The sequence below is a fragment of the Atheta coriaria genome, unplaced genomic scaffold (assembly GCF_025399875.1).
Source record: "Atheta coriaria isolate IRGN ID8LTWV9N9 unplaced genomic scaffold, Caltech_Dcor_3.1 hic_scaffold_3_pilon, whole genome shotgun sequence".
Classification (NCBI taxonomy): Eukaryota; Metazoa; Arthropoda; class Insecta; order Coleoptera; family Staphylinidae; genus Dalotia; species Dalotia coriaria.
Genome location: NW_027045445.1, coordinates 1,745,806 through 1,765,473, shown reverse-complemented (window position 1 = coordinate 1,765,473; position 19,668 = coordinate 1,745,806). Strand labels below are relative to the sequence as shown.

General features: G+C 35.7%; 3 protein-coding genes across 4 annotated transcripts; 2 read left to right on the top strand and 1 right to left on the bottom strand.

Moving 5' to 3' along the window:
• Positions 1–319: 319 nt before the first annotated feature.
• Positions 320–3,307, top strand: LOC135803640 (synapsin-like). The gene is made up of 2 exons (XM_065317309.1): positions 320–535; positions 2,765–3,307. Exon 2 carries the CDS (start codon positions 2,795–2,797, stop codon positions 3,305–3,307), a length of 513 nt encoding a protein of 170 aa, XP_065173381.1. The 5' UTR covers positions 320–535; positions 2,765–2,794.
• A 15-nt stretch (positions 3,308–3,322) lies between these two features.
• On the bottom strand, positions 3,323–15,370 carry LOC135803932 (metalloproteinase inhibitor 3-like). 2 transcript variants are annotated; one of them, XR_010550921.1, is made up of 5 exons: positions 15,095–15,370; positions 5,753–5,944; positions 4,240–4,667; positions 3,788–4,187; positions 3,323–3,572 (listed from the first exon to the last, which is right to left on the bottom strand). XR_010550921.1 is itself a non-coding variant. In XM_065317668.1 (4 exons), exons 2-4 carry the CDS (start codon positions 5,877–5,879, stop codon positions 3,939–3,941), a joined length of 804 nt encoding a protein of 267 aa, XP_065173740.1. In that variant the 5' UTR covers positions 5,880–5,944; positions 15,095–15,370; the 3' UTR covers positions 3,323–3,938. The 2 variants fall into 2 exon arrangements, 1 of the variants encoding a protein (XP_065173740.1); XM_065317668.1 differs by having other exon boundaries at positions 3,323–4,187.
• Positions 15,371–15,604: 234 nt separating this feature from the next.
• Positions 15,605–19,114, top strand: LOC135803933 (synapsin-like). Its single transcript, XM_065317669.1, has 2 exons — positions 15,605–16,275; positions 16,333–19,114. The coding sequence occupies exons 1-2, from the start codon at positions 15,696–15,698 to the stop codon at positions 16,509–16,511; spliced, it is 759 nt and encodes a 252-aa protein (XP_065173741.1). The 5' UTR covers positions 15,605–15,695; the 3' UTR covers positions 16,512–19,114.
• The last annotated feature ends 554 nt before the right edge of the window (positions 19,115–19,668 follow it).

Sequence of the window (19,668 nt, the reverse complement as noted above, 5' to 3'; positions counted from 1 at the left end):
CAATATAATAAATAAACACCCAGTGTGAACACGTTTGGTATCATCTCTCGACACAGTAACACCCACAGTGTGCGCGGCAGCGCTTTATCCTCCAACAATTTCCTTCGTTTTCCTTCGCGTGCTTCTCGTTCCTAGCCGCTTCGCAAAGCTTCGTTTCGTTTCGACTATCGACCGCATTCACAGAACTCAGGCTGTGTTTCTGTCGCACTCAACCAACCTGCATCAATTTGTTTGCGTTCATTTGACGTTCATGGTGTCGCTAGTATCGCGCCGCCCACCCGTGCGCGGCGGCACGCACTCACGCCGGCCAGTCCGCACGGAACGAACGAGCACGTCGGGGGATCTGCACTCCCTTTTCTCGCCTGTTTCTAGCCCTCGCTCTCAACTCAGTACCTTTCAATCTCCGTGTGTGTGCGACAACAATTCACGAAAACTTTGTCAAGACTATATTATTGCAATAAAACTTCATACAAAAACAAGCAAGTTTCGAAATCCGGCGAGAAAAACTTGTGCAAAAGTTGCAAACTCACGTAAGGTAAGACAAATATTTATCACAGTGCTTGTAACTATTGCTTTTCTTGAAATCTTGCTCAATTAGACGCTGCTTCATTTAATCCTTCGCATGTGGTTTTGTTTCATTTTGGTTTGGCAGTATTTCGTAGATTATTTCATTGTCGGCGTTTCGTTCGCTCTTGGCGGATGTCGTGCGGAATCAACTGGTTCATGGGGGCAGTGATTCGCGAACGGCGGCGGCGGCAACGGTGGTGGCGGCGACCGACGGCGGGGATCGATAGGCGCGCGTACACGGTCGCCCTGCGCCCTCCGCCACCCTCTACCCGAAACTCGACGCAAGTCGCACAATGACCGAGGATCGAAGGAAACCGTGGAAAATCGCGAAAACGTTAAGAAGCGCGGCGCGCTATTATCGAGGAGACAAAAGTGATGCTTGAAACACATTGACACATGATAAGGGTTGGCTGAACGAGATTCGAGCATCGTGTTTCAGGATTTTTCCAAAGTCATTTAATATTTTTTTAATGCACATAGAATTAATTTACTTCAGCAGCCATTTTGATTGTAATCTAACGCCATTTTTAAAACCTCAGAAATAATTTATTCTCTCGCGTTACACCGAACAGAAAAAAAAACTAGGTCAAAAAAATTCTTTCAGTTTTAACTCCGTAGTAATTACAATATAGCCTAAAATAGTATCCGCACAAATTTAGTACCAAACCGCACAGATAGATATCGTTAGATGTGTTTTAGTTGGATGTCTTTAATTTAAACTTGGTCGATGTTAATTAATGCGTTTGTATATTAAAATCATCCGTTTCTGTTGAATTTTCTTTTATAGGTTAGCTATCGCGTGATACCGGCAAGCAAACCGCGCTCAACCACTCTCACCCCGTGCGCGCGCGTGTGTTGGAGAGCGAGCCGGCAAGATTTCTTCCGAGTGCGGCAAGTACTGCGGCCCGGCGACCGCAAACGGCCCCACCATTTCGTTCAGCAGCTTCCGGAACTCCTTCACCAGCAATGTCAATTACCTGAAGCGCCGGTTCAGCTCCGGGGATCTCTCCTCGGAGTGCGACGGCGATGAGTCGCAGGTGGATCCGTACACGAAGGCGCCGCCGGTGACCTCTCAACCTCAGGTACGTCAACGTTGCACATGAATCACAAACTTGGTTATGTTACACTTTGACAGCGTAGAGTACTTGTTTTCGTTTTGTATGAACTGAAAGCTTGTAGGTTAGTTTAGTAGCGTTTAACTAAGGTTATGTTACAACACAAAAACGACTTTTTTTCGTTGTTTTTAGATTAGGTTTTATGTTATGTTAAGTAGAGTCGTAGTAGGGTTTAATTGAGGTTATGTTTAATGTTTGCGTTTTGTAGTGATAAAGAAATATCGCATTTTCCAATATTTCTTCTTTTTTTCTTGGTTACAAAAATATTACGTACCTATTCGTAAAGTTCACTTGTTTTCTGATTGACGCATAGCGACGCTACACTTATAACACACAGCGCGAGTGGATATTTCCCTGAAAATGTCCCCTGGGAATTTCCACTATATTGCTCAACACCGCCACCAAAACTTCCTCGTCGCACGTCATTCTCAGCGACGTTATTTCCAGCTAAATTCGATTGTAACTTGCGCGCCTCCGGTCCCCATCAAACACTTGTTGTTATATATTGCGTTCAATATCTAACAAAACGTATAACAGGATAACACAACACCAGGACAACGCTACGCCGTGCGATGATTATGAATACATGAATTTCCTGCAAATGAGGTGGGATAATATCAAACAATATGAAACTCAAACACGTACAAAACCACAATAAACTCACAACTAACACGACAGCCTCCAGTTACTAAACTAAATTACTCGGGATTAGATGCGACGTAGAGTGAAGCGAAATGATGAAAATTTAAATTTAAACGCAGCATGAACGTGTGTAGAAGTGAAGGCGCCGGGATACAATTGAATCGTTTGCGCTCGTAAAATTCCATCAGGATATTCGCAGCGACGAAGGGCGAGAGTATAAATAACGACGCGCGATGATGACGCCAATAATGCCAAAGATGCCGACGATGTTGAACCGTTAAAATCTAGGATTGTCGAGAATTCAGAGAATTCTATGCAATATAATATCGGGATAAACTTAACCCTCCAACTTCAATTTCCTCCCCACATTTATACAACTCATTTTCACTTGAACGCACTGTATGTACAGTTATTTTATTAAATACTGTGTTATTTCTCAGGCACCTTCATCCTCATCGTCTGTGCAGTCAATGGCGCCCTCCGGCGGTTCAGCGGCGAGTCAAAGTGGTTCCGCCTCAACTGGAGGACCACCTAGCACTGGACCTGTGGGAGGATCAACCGGTGGCTCTTCCGGTGACTTATCGCTGAATCTACGCGGTGGCTCCAAAACAACAAGCGCACCTAGCTCACCGGCAAAATCACGCGAATCACTCCTTCAGCGTGTGCAGTCATTGACAGGTCAAGCACGTGATCAAGGAGCATCAATTCTCGGCTCGGCGGTGTCAAGCGCCAGTCGTATTACTTCATCGGTTACTTCCGGTCGCCATCTCACGCTACTCGTCATCGACGATCAAAACACCGATTGGTCAAAGTACTATCGCGGAAAGAAGATCGGAGATTATGATGTACGCGTTGAACAGGCAGAGTTTAAAGAGATTAACGTCACTGCGAATGCAGATGGCGCTACTGTTTCCATGGCGGTTTACAGAGGCGGTACCAGGGTGGGGCGATCATTTAGACCTGACTTTTTATTGGTAAGTTAATTAATTCATTAAGAAAACATTTAACAAAGTTTATTACAACATTAGAACATAATTTACACATGCGCTTCACCGACAGATGGCGTCACTAGTTTTGTAATTGTTATTATAGGTTAGACAAAATCTGAAGGACGCCGGCGAAGATTACAAGAAGCTACTGCTGGCGTTGAAATTCGGCGGTGTACCAAGCATTAACAACATAAACGCCATCTACAACTTCCAGGTGAGTCGCCAGTTTGATCGCTCGCACGTAACAACCACATTAACCCTACATATAAAACATAAAAATACTTAGTGTTACTTAGGCGCGACAATAAATACAGTTAAAATGCGAAAACTGTCACTACACACTAATAATTACAACTACACAATATAATACTATCATTGATTAAACGATTAATTCCTAACTACGCAACTAAACACATTGTATATCAGTCTATGTACAATATTTTTGTTTTTAGTTGTAAATTTTTGGTTTAATACCTCAACAGTTAGGCTATTCGTGTATTGATGGCGCTGCAGGTGGCTACTAGATAAATCTGTAATGTTTGGTTATGTGATTCACAGGATAAGCCGTGGGTGTTCGGCCATCTTGTGCAGCTGCAGCGTCGTCTCGGCAAGGAAGCGTTCCCGCTCATTGACCAGACCTTCTATCCGGATCATCGCGAAATGGTGAGTACGCCTTTTTGGGCCATGTCCACTTCTTGCGTACATATTGATGCTGCGATTGCTGTGCTTGTAAAGCTGTGGGATGTTCCACTGCGGTAGCTGTTGGCACCGCCTTCGGTTCGTAGTGCATTACGGTGGAATTACGTGTGCATGTTGTCAGTGCCAAATTACGGGACCATATACATTGTTTCTTGGAGTTGCGCAAACAAATTCCCTAAAATAATCAACAGGTTATTTATGATTTAAGCGTTATATTATTAACTGACTTCATTCCGTTGACAATCCTTCTTTTTATCTGGCAACCACGTGTCCCAGTTGCAGGCGTCTTTTGTTCTGGCGCAGCGGCCTCTCTGAGTAGATTGCGATTTCGGACAAAATTTAATTTCGCATGTGCACCCTTGTCTGTACATGAGTTTCAGTCCTTTGCGTTGGCGTCTTGTAAGGTCGTCCCATTTCTCAGCCATGTCGCAGAGACCAATACGTGCCTGCAATGTGACAACACGTCCACTAATAGCGTAGACTTTGTTCACTTCTAATCGTGTGCCACACATTGAGTCGTCTCGGGCGGTCACAAGGCGACCGAATTTAAGGGCGACGTATGCTTTCTCCGACATCTTGTATTCCTTGCGAATTTTTATTTTGTACTCGCGCGTTTCGTTTGTCAGCGTTTCACGCTTAACACGCGCGAGGATAACTAAAAAAGAAAAAAAATTAAAAACTAATTTTAAACTTTTTATTAAACAGAAATATCACTGAAAGTTACAAATATTGCTTTCTGGCGTTTTTCTATACTTGACCATATGCAACCAGTTATACAAGTGTATTTATTCCGTTTGTTAAAATTACAAAGCTAATGTTACAGTTTTAACAAGCAATTAAACTTCAATGTATGAAACCAATTAAAATATTGTTTAAACATTTGATCGAGAAATTCAATGTACAAATAATTTTTATATGCATTTCGTGTTAGGAATGTTTAAATAGGTTTAAAATTGTTTAATTTTCAATTTTTTGTCCGCAATTAGCCATTGGTGAATATTTGTTTAATAATTATGTAAACAGGGTTTTCCGCGTGTTTCCAACGTGTGTAAACCATGCGAGCAATTACGAAACCGCCTCTTTCGTGTCGCATTAGCGCCGAGTTTGCGTTTTCCGAGCAAATCGAGTTTCAATGGCGGCGTACAGCATTAGAAAACGCCCGCAAACGATGAGCAAACAGTAAAAACGTTTGAAAAACGGTTAGAAAACGTCGCGGTCGTGTTTGACTGAATTAAACACTCGCAAACAGCTAGAAAATTTGCGCAGTTATTCTCGCATTCAAAAATTCACTAAGCAGACGTAAACAAAAATATTAAAAACATAAAATTTGATTAACGAATCACGAGTTTGGCTGTTTTAAAGCATTTTTGTGTGTGGATTGATTGAGTTATGACGTAATTATTCTGTCGATTGAAGTTTGTGTCCTGGTATGGCTGCTGGCCACTCGCGTTATTCATAAATTTGTGCAGCGCGTGTAAATTTATCGATTGCTCGATGCCGGCGCGCGGATATTCGAGTTTTGCGCATTCAGTGTGCGCGCGTGCCGATTCCTTTTTGGCAGGATGACAAAATTCTGCCGGCCCGGCCCACGCAAACATAATAAAGTCATGAAAACCTGCAATGTGCATATATTGCATCACAATGCTTAAATTCGCACTCATCAAAATGCCTCGCATAACTGGTTTGTAAAAAAAATTATTTTTTGCATTTAAATTTTAAAAAGTCTAATTAGGGACTTACCAAAGTCTGCGGAACATAAATGTTGTTGCGGATGTCGTGGCTGACAACTGCACGCCTCGCCACGGTCGACGCATGCCTGCAGGAAGAATATTATCCCCAGGACGAAGAATAAACCAACTCGGCGCATTTTTTGTTGTTTTTTCTTCCCCCGAGTTTAAATTACCTTGGATTTTTCGTAATTTTAATTAAACTCTGAAAATTAAAAAATAAGTAAATATTTAACATTTTTAAGCATATTTAACAAAAGAAAATTAATTTATAAATTATTTTGATACTGCTAGCTAGTTTAAATAAAAACTAAAATTATAGTAGCCTTGTGTGATAATCCATAATTACACATTACAAATTGTAGTAATTAACAATTCATGTTAATGATTGTGTCGTGCTAATGTGCGTGGCGTGCGATTGTTCCACGTCGCAGTATCGTGTCCGAGTGCGTGCACATTTCACATTTCATATATATGTTTTCCCATACGTGTTTATTATGCCTGTTATTATCCTATTTCTTGCGCTTTGGTCGTCAATAAATGCGTTCAAATGTGTATTGTTAGTGCGAATCGATCGCTGGAATTTCCGTAAACTTCAATACACATCAAAACAAGTTACATTAAACGAACGCAAATGGATTCAAGAAAATGTTAAATAAATGGTTATTAAACGTGACTTCAGTAACCACTAAAGGATTTCATTGAACAACAACAAAATTTAATTGATTTTTGTAAGAAATAAAAGAGTTATTATTAATTCATGGACCACACGCTGCGAAATAAAAAGTGTTTGGAATATTCAACAATTACTCTCGTGCTGTATTGAAGTTCTGATCAATTACACATATTAAACTTGTAGTTGATTAATTAATAAAGCGTTTCGTTGGTTTGGCGATGAGAAAATACAGTTGAATGATCGATCACACACGTTGTGACAAGACAGATGTGATAACATAATTGTTTTAATCGTGTTCAAATAACACCTAATACAAATTTATACTCAAAACTAGCTTTTCCCGCGATTTCGTCCCTGTAGTGCTTAATAAAAATGTAATTCGTTTTTACTCTCTTGTTCTAGACATAGTCTATGTCAATTCTATCAATAAGATTCGCTACTTTATTTTAAAGAAATTAATTATTTAAAGAATTGCTAATAATGCACTTCAGCGCGCCATCTCGGATTCAATTATTTAACTATAACTATGATTGAATCTCAATGCCAACTTTTATCCTATAGAAAATGTGGTGTCTTTAGGGCTTTCCCGGCAATTGAGCGAATTTTTCTCGCCGTAAAAACCATCCTTGGACTTTAACGAACATTTAAAAAAAGAATTCGCCAAATTAGTCTAGGCGTTGTTGAGTTATGCGCTTTCCAACAAATTTTATGATTCATTTTTATATTATAGATGAATGTTTAAGTATATTTAACATCTGTTTTTAAACACTCAATATAAATTTTTTCTTTCGCTCAAACCTCAACTTGTCCTCTTTAATATGTATTACTACATTACTCCAGTACAAGTACTTCATACTCTTTCATGTCTTCGCATGCTGTGCGAGGTGATGCTAACGAGTGGGTTACGTGCAGGGTCACCTTTTGCATAAATCGCGAATTTATTACCGCAATACACTTATTGAAAACACCGCATGTGTCATTGCGAGACGCGAGCGAGAACATTAAAAATTATGCAAGCACAAGTTCAAAGTCTAGACTTCAAGACGCTGCGACCGCAAATATCCTTAGTTTTATTAGTATCTGCCGTGCAAGACATAAAATCATAATATAAACACAAATAATTAGCGCATATTTGGTTATATTTACAAATTATCTGCATTGCACTGCATTGCTGCAACCCAACAAACACATTTTTAACGTAAATACAAATAAAAATCATTTAATAAATCAACATCGTAGTTCCAGCCGAAAGAGATATATCAACGTCGATGGCCTTCCTGTTTTTACAGCCGTGTTATTTATTATTGCGCATTTTTTGTTTTGGTTGATTTTGTCATCGCAATTCGCAATTTATCGACGCACTGATGTGTGAACAATCGAAACAATTTGGGTGCGTGCTTTTTTTCTGTGGCTCAAAACCAAAGATTCAAGATGACAAGTTGACATGCAAAACAGTTGATTTTGTTTCATGCATTGCTCACAGCGCACGCATTCAGTTTAATTAATTTATTTAATTGGCGAAAACGCAATTCGAGTGCAAGCGCGCTCGAGCACGCAAAGCAGCGCTTCCAATAAATCATCGGGCGACATTAATTATTTCGACTTTATTTCGCTTTCAATTGAAGAGTTGACGCGTTAAAGTGTCAAAATAATTTAATAAAAACGTAACCCAAAAACGAAAACTTTGCCTAAGAGTAGTATTTCAGTCGCCATCTTAGTAATACATAAAATATGAGTACATGCGTCTATCTAAGTACACCTATGAGTGAATAATTAAGCAGTATCTAATTAACACGCTAATGGAGTGATTAAAATGCGACCGCGTTGACACCATCGCTAGTAGAATATATGAGTGGCTTACTTTGTCCTAATTACCTACGAGTTTATGTACTGACAATATTACATATGTAGTATATACAGTCAGCGAGTAAATACGAGTCATATTTAGATTTTGGGAAGAGCGCGCTGGATTCACTGATTCTGCATTCTGCGGTTTGCACCGCTTACACACAGATATGCAAATTTTGCGGAATTGAGTCAATGTCTTGCTGGTCACAGTCAGAGTCACAGTCACGCTTCATGAATAATTATTTATACGCGTAAACATTATCAATATGGTTACAACAAATTTTATGAATGAATGAATAATTTATATTAAGTAATAAAACCACAAATTGGAACTAATCATTATAATCATTACTTAAGTATTATATAATACAAAATAATCAATTTTATCAGCTATTAGCTTTTGCCCTATTAGTTTTTAATAATAATATAATTCGTTTTTATTCTTTTGTTCTAAACATAGTATGTGTCAATTCTATCAATAAGTTTCGCTATTTTATTTTAAAGAAATTAATTATATAAATAGTTGCTAATAATGTAACATATGTAACATAACTATGTTATACTTCAGCGCGCCATCTCGGATTCAACTATTTAACTATAACTATGATTAAATCCCAATGCCCACTTTTATCCTATAGAAAAGGGCTGTCTTTAGGGTTTCCCCGGCAATTATTCGAATTTTCCTTGCTGCAAAAACCATCCTTGGACTTTAACAAACACTTTAAAAATAGAATTGGCCAAATTAGTCTAGGCGTTATTGAGTTATGCGCTTACCAACAGATTTTGCGATTAATTTTTATACTATAGACACCATTTTGATAGCTATCAATTTTTTGTTTGTTAACTTAGTATCCTACTTTAATGATGCAGGTTGTAAATATTGATGATGAATCCAAACGCGAATATTGCATAAATAAATAATGAATGAATAAACAGGGGTGCGTAGATGTGTATAAATTCGTATGAGTCATGATTCACGGGCGTGATTGTGATTAAAACCGTTTTATTCGTGTTGCGTTTACATTTTTCAGCTTAGTCCAACCTTTTTTTTTATTATTTCAAGACCACGTATTAAAATTTGCATAAAATCACACAAGTATTATTTATATAGGCATGAATTCTTTGAGATCATCATGATTCAATTATTAATCATACATATTTTTTATTATCTTATTATTGATTATATTACTAGTAAATAACTGATATTATATTTTATGTTACTGATATCATAGTAACATAAAAGTAAAAGTTTAAAATTCAGTTAATAGCTAATTCCAGTTAATAATAAATTCAACAGTTGCATGACAGTGAAAGTACTAATTTAATTAATTATCTAGTTGCGTTTGTTTCATTTCACTGCGTATACATTATTAATTAATGAATATTGTATTTCGTGTGAACATGGTGTACAATGCATAATAAAATTAATGCTTGGGGAGTTTTGATTAATTGTTTCCTAAAAGCTACAAGCAATAAACAATTATAATATTATCTCATAGTTAATAATTAACTTTAAAAAAAGTAAACTACGCCATACTGCTAACACCACCACGACTTAAATATAATAAAGTGACTTAAGTTACTTTACTAAATTTGGACAATTCATTAATTTCGACATTTTCAAAATTCAAGACAAATATAGACATAGATTTAAAAATCAATACAAAGCGGTTGACGTATGAAAGTTTTTACTTAAGCCAGTTACCTGCACTTATACAACGTAATAAGTTTAAATGTTTATATGGCTTGAGGCCAAAAGTTAAAAGTTTAAACACTATAAGAATTTAAAATTTATTGATCGTTTGATCTGGCGTTGGTTTGACCTTGCGGCGACGCGTAAGTTTGCACAAATTGTGCGTACGACGTAATAGAACAAGCCAGTCGACATAAATCACATAAACCACAGGTTTTACATTTCAAAAAGTGATAATACTCGTAAAGTCGAGACATAAATATGAAATTGTTTAAAACTGTGGTGAGGATAAACCAAGAAAGCGAAGGTTATGAAAATTGACAAAGTTTTAATAATATTTGTGATGCATATGTGGCCTGAGAAGATAATTTAGCTTTTTTAATTATTTTCTTAATATGTAGTTCTTGAAAAGAATGAGCAAAGAAAGAGCAATAAACAATTTATATTTCAAGTGACTTAAATTACTCATTTCGGAAATATTCCGAAGTAAATTTGCAAATCGTTCAATTCCCCTGTACCTACGCAATGTTTGCGCATGTATTCTCTGGAATTTGTTCGACTTACTAAACTTAAGCCTTTGATTTGTTTATTTATTTATCAGTCTGGGATCTGCTGACGGTTCTTTACTCACTTCACATTATTTCTCTTTACTGTAGCCGCGCGCATAATAACAATTATTAAGTGTTTCAAATTCGCCGAATTGTGAAACAAAATTTCAATTTTTCTCATTTTATTTGAAGTCTAGTCTGAAATTACATATTTGAAATTATACATAGAACTAAATATCAATGCATTTATGATTTCTTGAAAATTCGTTTTCCTTCTGGAATCAAACAGGAAATGAAGTCATAGCTGTGTGCGCATGTGTGTTGTGTTTCGCGCCTACACCGTCCACGCTTGGTTAACTCGTTAATTCCGCGTCGACGCTCGCGAAACGCGTCACGTTTATAACGTCATCGTTCTCAATATTAATCTTCATCTCTAGAATAAATTCATCTCGAAAACAATTCAAAGAAAACACATTTTCTCCAAAATCGGCATTAAAATTAAACCTAAAACACTCTATATATATTTCCGGTAGTGACAATATTCTTCACCTTTAAGTTCAACTTTACTCTAACTCAAATGTCGACGCTCACGACTTGTGAGAACTTTTAGAAACAATAAAATATTTAAAATTTCACCAAAAGAAAAGCACATAAATATTGCCAACGCCAAGCGAACAAACAACAAAGTTCGTGACGGTCGTGAGAATGAAAACGAAAATAAAAATAAAACAAAAATTCAGTCATGCACGCCGTAACCACCATAGCTCAATAGATAACAATATAAAAAGTGAGGCGACACCTACAGTAAAAATTCCATTCAAATGACATTCGACTAGATCTCGAATGAAATGTAATAACACGACGAGTACCTACCTACTAGTAATAGCTAATAATTTATTCGAGGTGGAATCACTTGAAGCGTTTGAATCGAATGTGATACTGATACATATAATTTATTTCCTTGTGTTATAAAATTAAAGCGTTTTTTTTTTACTTTTAGCTTTAACATGAATGCATTCTACTATTTTTTGTAGGTGTTGTGCTGTAGCTGAATTGCGTGTGCGTACTGCGTTTCATTTTATTTTTTATTACAGTTTATGCATTGTCGTCTTGTCGCATTGTGTGCTACGTAATAAATTTATAATATTGGTTTTAACGACAATAATAGTAACCTAGATATAATTACGTAAGCCTATGCTGTAATATATAACATATATTATTGAATCTTTTAAAATCAAATATAAAAATTAATCACAAAATGTGTTAGTAAGCGCATAACTCAACAACGCCAAGATCAATTTGGCCAATTCTTTTTTAAAATGTCCGTTAAAGTCCCAGGAAGGTTTTTACGGCGAGAAAAAGTCGAAAAATTGCCGGGAAAACCCTAAAGACAGCCCTTTTCTATAGGATAAAAGTTGGCATTGAGATTCAATTATAGCTATAGTTAAATAGTTGAATCCGAGATGGCGCCCTGAAGTGCATTATTAGCAATTCTTTTATGCATAATTTCTTTAAAATAAAATTACGAATCTTATTGATAGAATTGACACATACTATGCCTGGACAAGAGAGTAAAAACAAATTACATTTTTATTAAACACTACTGAGACGAAGTCTCGGGCAACAACTAGTTCGATTAGAAAATTAAATTTTTAAATTGAAAATATAAAAAGAAACAAAAAATAAAAAACTGAAAAATTTACATATTTACATGTGCTTTGATTCCTTGAATAAATTCACACTTCGCTTGCTGAGTCCAAGTTATTTAAACTAATTTGCGTTAACTTGTGTTGAGTGCCAAGTCGTCGCTAATTATATAAGCTGCAAGCTGCATAATTAATTGCGCAACTTGCGCTCTTTGGCGATTTGCAAATTATTCACTTTCTAAGGCAATTGGCTCGCATTTCAAGTTCAAACTCGACTTCAACATCTTCATCAACTGCATTTTCATGTTTTTACGTTTTTTAAAGAAGAGTGGATTTGAGAAACTATTTGCACTTATTAGACATTCAGGTATTTCAACGTCGGGAATGAATTGATACCACTAATTACTCTTTGGAATTTTATAAAAGTGCAGCGCGCGTTCTTCGCGACAAGTTAATTTGACTTCGACTTTATTGAACGCAGTAAGATGACGAGTTTTTACTACTGAAGGTTATGAATCAGTTGAAGTATTGATATCGAACTGCTTAATTAAAATGTTAGAGAATCGTGAGTCGTAAATTTTTTATTTCCTTCCATTTCATTTCATCACTTGATTACTTTATTACCTTCTATGGATGTGTCTTTAGAAGCAAATTATTAAGATTAAAAATGTTTAAATTAATAAACTTTTTTCTTTTTGTTGTTAATCATAAATTTTGTTTTGTATCCGACACTTTTATTGTTTATTATTTGAGCTTTTTGTGAGATTTATGATTGTTATAGCCATCAAAAGTTTTTAAGCACGTTGAACAATCTTCAATGCTCAAAGTTGACAAAGTTTAACAGTTTCGTGGAGTTTTGACAAAGTTTTAGCCTCAAGTCTGCAATATGCCATAAATTCTTTAGAGAAAACACGAACTCGCGACAAATTTCTGATGGTGGCAATTCGTGTTTCAAAATTTATCACAATTATATTTTAAAATTTATTTAAATGTTTCCTCATAAATACTTGAATAAAACTAATAATACATGGCTATATATCAGTTTGGGATGTATGGGAATTTGCTCGAGTTTGATAGTTCGAAACACGCAAGGCGGCTGAACATAAAATTAATTGCACAACGCGAACGCGCCTCGAAAACCACACAAAACAATAATGTTCGAAATGCATCAATACAAATCAATATACATCACTTTACATCACATATTCTATTTCGAGCAAAGCACTTTGCATTTATACTAACACGCCGGACACGAATATTAGATGAGCTAATATCTACGCCTTATAAAATGCTAGCATCGCTAAAGCACTCTAAATATATATTTTTTTATGGCGATATTGAATAAATTATATCAATAGTGTGATTTTGCGTAGTGTGACATCTATAATATAAAAATAAATCGCAAAATATGTTGGTAAGCGCATAACTCAACAACGCCTAGACTAATTTGACCAATTCTTGTTTTAAAATGTTCGTTGAAGACCAAGGAAGGTTTTTACCGCGAGAAAAATTCGAATTATTGCTGGGAAAACCCTAAAGACAGCCCTTTACTACAGGATAAAAGTTGGCAATGAGATTCAATCACAGTTATAGTTAAATAGTTTAATCCGAGATGGCGCGCTGAAGTGCTTTATAAGCTATTCTTTATATAATTAGTTTCTTTAAAATAAAATTGCGAATCTTATTGATAGAATTGACACATACCTACTATGCCTAGAACAAAAGAGTAAAAACGAATTACATTTTTATTAAACACTACCGGGACGAAGTCGCGGGAAAAGCTAATACATAAATATAACCTATAAATGACCATTTTTATTATTTTTCTCATATTAAATCAAAAAATGTTTAAATTTCCGTTGAAATTTTTATTTCCTGCAAATTTTCTAAAATTTCGATTTTATTATGCACTTAATAAGGTTTCTAAATTTTTAAATTAACATAATTTGCATTGAAAACAAGATTAGATTATTTTGTTACAATTTGTTTGATGTAATTCCGTTTGAATTTATTTTCTTGAGTTCCGTGTGCAATTCCTAGTTCTTTCTGTTCACGAGAGTGTGAAAACGAATGAAAGTTAGCGTGCGCACAGCGCATTTACGTAAGATTTATGTTTAATAACGTTTAATAATGCGCCGATGTGCGAATGAATATGGTCGCCGACTTTGGCGAAATGTGGGAGAAATGTGCAATTTTGCAAACGCGCCGACATTGTCTTGCATTACGCGGCACGCGACTTTCTATCGGCGCACACTTTTCACAATTCAAGTGAATTGAATTGCACTCGCTTCTCACAATTTTAACGCTGTGTTAACTTTATAAATCTCATTTCAAACTTATATCAAGGCAAATAACACCTTAACCTTCTTTTATTGCTCAAAGAGTTTTAAACGCGCTGAAAATATGAAAATAGATTGTTTACAGTAAAATTAGTTAAAAATAAGAATGATTTATGCTTAAACAAATCAAAATAGTAATGGTAATCGTTTCCATTAGTGATGTATGGATTGGTCACCTTGAAATTGTACTAAAATTGATTTTTACAAACTTGAACGACACAAGTAAACTCAATTAACTCTACTGAAAGCTAGCTAATATTAAGAAAATAAGCATAATGTCATTGAATTTCGCACAAATTGCATTTTTATTGAAGTGATTGTGCACAGCCTTTCATTGCTTAACTTTCATTCTGTTTTCTCGGTAAGTCAAGTCATCATGTCATACGATCCGATTGTAAATTAATTGCGGAATGGTTCTGGAAAGCATTGTGAAATTTGCCGTTCGTCGTGATTTTATTCGCGCATTCACAGTAATCTTTACAAACGTTCAAACAAACACTCAATAAAACTGAATGTTTGTTCAGCATAAATAAATAAACGACACTTTTCCTTGCAGTATTTGATAAAATTATTTATTCTTAGTCAGAAATTCTAGAAATACTTACTTTTTTAATTTAGAAGAATATTTTCACGATGCACAGAAATATTTTGATATCACGAATTCAACACACAAACTTTAATTGGTTTTAATTTTTAAAAATGATCGTTTCGCGCTCGAATTAATTGCGGCGACAATATATTATCGCTGAAAACGCGCACGTTGCGAACGCGCGGCGCACGCTTAAGTAGGTTAGACTTAACGCGACTTAACTCACTTTACTTGACTTTACTCGGCGACGCTCGGATCCTAAGCCCAGCGCGAATCGAAACGAACTGAACGCGTCAGCATGGCGCGCGTGCATAAATATGAAACGGGCCGAAAATATAAGCGCGGTAAGCAAAATACAACAAACGACTTTTAAGTAGGAGCATGTCGAAGTCAACATTGAGAATTTATTTCGTTCCGAACAATATCTAAAACTATAAACAATATAAAATGAATAGCTTTAAAAAGATTATATTATTATTCGCTAGATGGCATTACCTAATAATTTTATTATTTTGTTTCAGATTACAGCATCACGTTTTCCATGCGTAATCAAAATAGGTCATGCCCATGGAGGACTCGGCAAGGTCAAAGTCGACAACATCAATGACTTCCAAGATATGGCGTCTGTCGTGGCAGTAGCACAGAGCTACTGCACTGTGGAACCCTACATTGACTCCAAGTATGATATCCACGTACAGAAAGTGGGTAATAATTACAAGGCATTCATGCGCAAGTCAATCTCTGGCTGCTGGAAAACCAACACCGGTTCAGCCATGTTGGAACAGATTACAATGCCGGAGCGTTACCGCACGTGGGTAGATGAAGTATCAGATCTCTTCGGAGGGTTAGAAATCTGTGCCCTGGAAGTAGTGGTTGGAAAAGACGGACGCGAGTATATTATCGAAGTGAATGACAGTGCGTTGACTCTTCTGGGCGATACGCAGGAAGAGGATCGAAGGCATATTGCTGATTTGGTTGTGGCTCGCATGCAGGCTATTTGCAGGCCCAAAGTTGGTGAGGAAATGGGATCTGAAGAACCAGCACCACCTCCGGTTGGACCAAGAGGTATTCTTGGTAGTTTGACGAGTTTGACCAGTACTGGTTCTGGTGCGTCGCATCCACCATCTGAACCCCCACCACTACCGCCATCTGGGGAGCATCCGTCGTTGTCAAGTGTTGGTCGGCGAGACAGTCAGGGTAAATTTTATTTTAGTTTATTTTAGGTTTTCTGATTGATTAATTTTTTGTGTTTAGTATCACAAACAAGTCAGATTAGCGGAACCGGTGCTCCGCCCACTGGACGATTACCGGAAACTCCACCACGACCGGGCTTCCAACGGCAGGGCAGTCAGAGCCAGGCGGTACCTGAGGATTCAGAGGACACGATGAAGAACTTGAGGAAAACATTCGCCGGTATTTTCGGGGATATGTAAACAATTAAAGAAAAAACAAAATGGCAGCAAACCACAAATTGAAACAAAATGGCGTTAAATCAGTCAAATGTCAATAGGAACAAAATAATACCAAAAAAATCAAAAACATACAGATAAACATGCGACAGGTGAAAATATTTTATCTATGATAAAGTCCCAACATCATTTGAAGGTCAAAGGACGACGCTGTGAGTACTCGCACCTCTCAGTAGACTAATTAGTTTTAATGACTCTACTCGAGAGAAATATAAAAGCCGTACTAATGATGCTAATTAAAAGAGGAAGATGGCGTTAATGTCGGACATTTTGTTGTTTGCTGCCGTACAACTCGTTACTTGACAGTTGACAGTTAACATCATTCAATCAACACGCTCCATTTTAAACTAATAACTACTAATATAACGATGCAATAAAGATGAAGAAGTTGATTGATAAGTGAAGAAGACAAAATTAGGAATTAACACGCGTTGCATAACGGAAAAAAGAGGAAACCATTACACAAACATGCAAAACATTCACAACGTTAAATTGGTGTCAAATGTTTTGGCACACAGGTTTGCACGTTTTGACAGTTATATAAAGACATGTTATAACCACTGCCTATGGCCGGGTGTTTCGCCATTTTGCAAAACAAAGCAAAGCAAAATCCACTCAGACGCGATTGTTTCATATCGGTAAAGAAGATTTCTGTAAAAATGTCAAAAAGACAAGAGTTGCGTTTTGTTTTGTTTTGTGCAATGAGTCGTAACACCTTTGTTATTATGTTAGACGAATAGTTGTTAACGAAACAATAATAAGTAAGTACGTGTACGTTATATACATTAAAAATTACTATACATACTATACATATGCATATACATACATACATAATAGGTATATATACACAAAAAACATTTTAAACAAATTTTGAAATTTGAACAATTTTCAAAAACAAAACCAAAAAAAAAAACAAGAGGAATATTATTAAGTCGATGTTGAGTATGTGTAGAGACAGATTGCACCATGTGTTAATTAATGCTCACACGATTAGCGTACAGCCGACGATGCACGATGAATGTATGTATGTGATGCGCTAGTCGTCATCAGATGGCGTTAAAGTGCGTCGTCGCTCAACTGGCACCATAACGCACTTGATTTATAACCACAAAAATAAGGAAAGAAATAGATGCAGCCTATACTAAACAAATGTCTTCTAACATAACCAACAACCTAACCTATTAATCAGTCTGTGTCATATTATTAAGCCAAACAAAACCAAAACCAGAACAAATGACAACACAACATATATGTATATGTATAAGAGTGAAACTAATACAAAAAAAATGTCTGTCTTCTCAAACTCTCTTCACTGTATTTAAATCTTCTTCTCTGTATGTAAACGTAATCGTAAATGCAAATAACGAACGATGCTAAACAATGACGTCACAAACAAATATGTAAAATGGACAATATTTAAAATGTATTCAAATGAAGATGATGACACACACAAGATGGCGACTTGCAGATGATATAAATATTAAATGTGACACATATGTTTGACATTTGAAGCCGAGTCGAGATGCATCGAGATTGATTTATGCAACGAAAAAACTCGTTTAGAAAAATGACATGCGACACCTCAGAGTCGATACTAATACAGTTTTCTTGAGATTGAGGATAATAATATTGGCATTTTAAACAAACTATAAACAAACAAAAAAGACGAGTAGATTTTTCATTATACATAGAAAAAGAAAACAGTTTTGATGATATTGATATAAATATTGATGAGAATACAACCAAATAACGATGTACTCGAGCATAGGCTACCGTTAGTTAATATTATTATCATATTATCAATGAATTATGTACTTTAAGTAGGTGATGTAGAAAGTGCGCGACGTCAAAGTCAAAATGTCAAAAATTGTTATGTTATGTTAGGTTAAATATTGTTACTTCACAGTTGACTAATTTTAAGGTTAAGTTATGTTGCGCTACTAAAAACTCACTCGAGCAACTGCGGATCGTTTGGGATTTTTGTACCCGTTAAGTAAATTCTCTATAAAAACTAAAGATGGCGTTGGTTACGACGATTGACAGCTGTAAATGTCACTGAATGTAATATATTCCCGCTTGTAGCTTTACATACTAGCGCATGAAGTAAGAATGTAAATGTACCAGCAAAGCTTATGTAATTTGCTTCTAGAGGGCAGCACTACTACTAAACTAACCAAAACTGTACATTATAAGAATTATTTAAATAATAATTAATTTATCTTTGTCTTTGTTAACTTGAAAGGTCTAAAATGTAAAACGTCATATCAGGTTATGTGTTATATACGTAATGAGGTTATGATTGTTTTGACAGGTGTCTTGACACTTGTCTGACAGACTTTGACGTGGGGATGCGCACGACAAGGTTGTTTAGCTCTCCCAGCTTGCGGATATTACGTTTCAAGCATATTGTATAGCGTTAATAATGAAATAACAAATAACATTAATAAGATTAGTATTATGAAGCAAACAGCAAACAAAAATAAATTACAACAAAAACGAAATACTGATTAAATGGAAAATACTATGATAATATTAATATTAATAAAAATCATCAATATAAAAGCAAATTTATCGAGTATTATGACGATTCCTACATGGATTGTTTAAGAAGTTTTATTATTACTATTATATAATTTTGAATAGGCTTGTGCTAAATTTTTATGGTTATGTTTATGTCCAATTGTTTAATAACCTTCTTGTCATTCTCAACTAAACAAAAGTTGTTTGTTTGTTGATTTGTTTTTTTTTTTCACATTCGCATTTTATTTATTATTATGCGTTTGCAGAATTATTTGCACTGAAATTAATTTATATAAACATGATTCTAACAAAGGTAACAAAAATTTATTAATTAAGTTATTAAGTTGGACATCTTGATTGTGTTGCGTCTATTGTTCATATTCACACTTGAAAAGTAAAATTTAATTGCAATTGCGAAACTATCTACATACAATCTACGATTGTATTCATAAATTAATTATTTTTAATTGTTTTTTGTTTTATATCATATAGGCAACCAAACATACTTTAAATGTGTATGTTGGTTACCTATGTTAAACTTATATGTATTATTATGTTTTAATTTACTGTTATCACTCCACGTCGATAATGTTGCAGCACT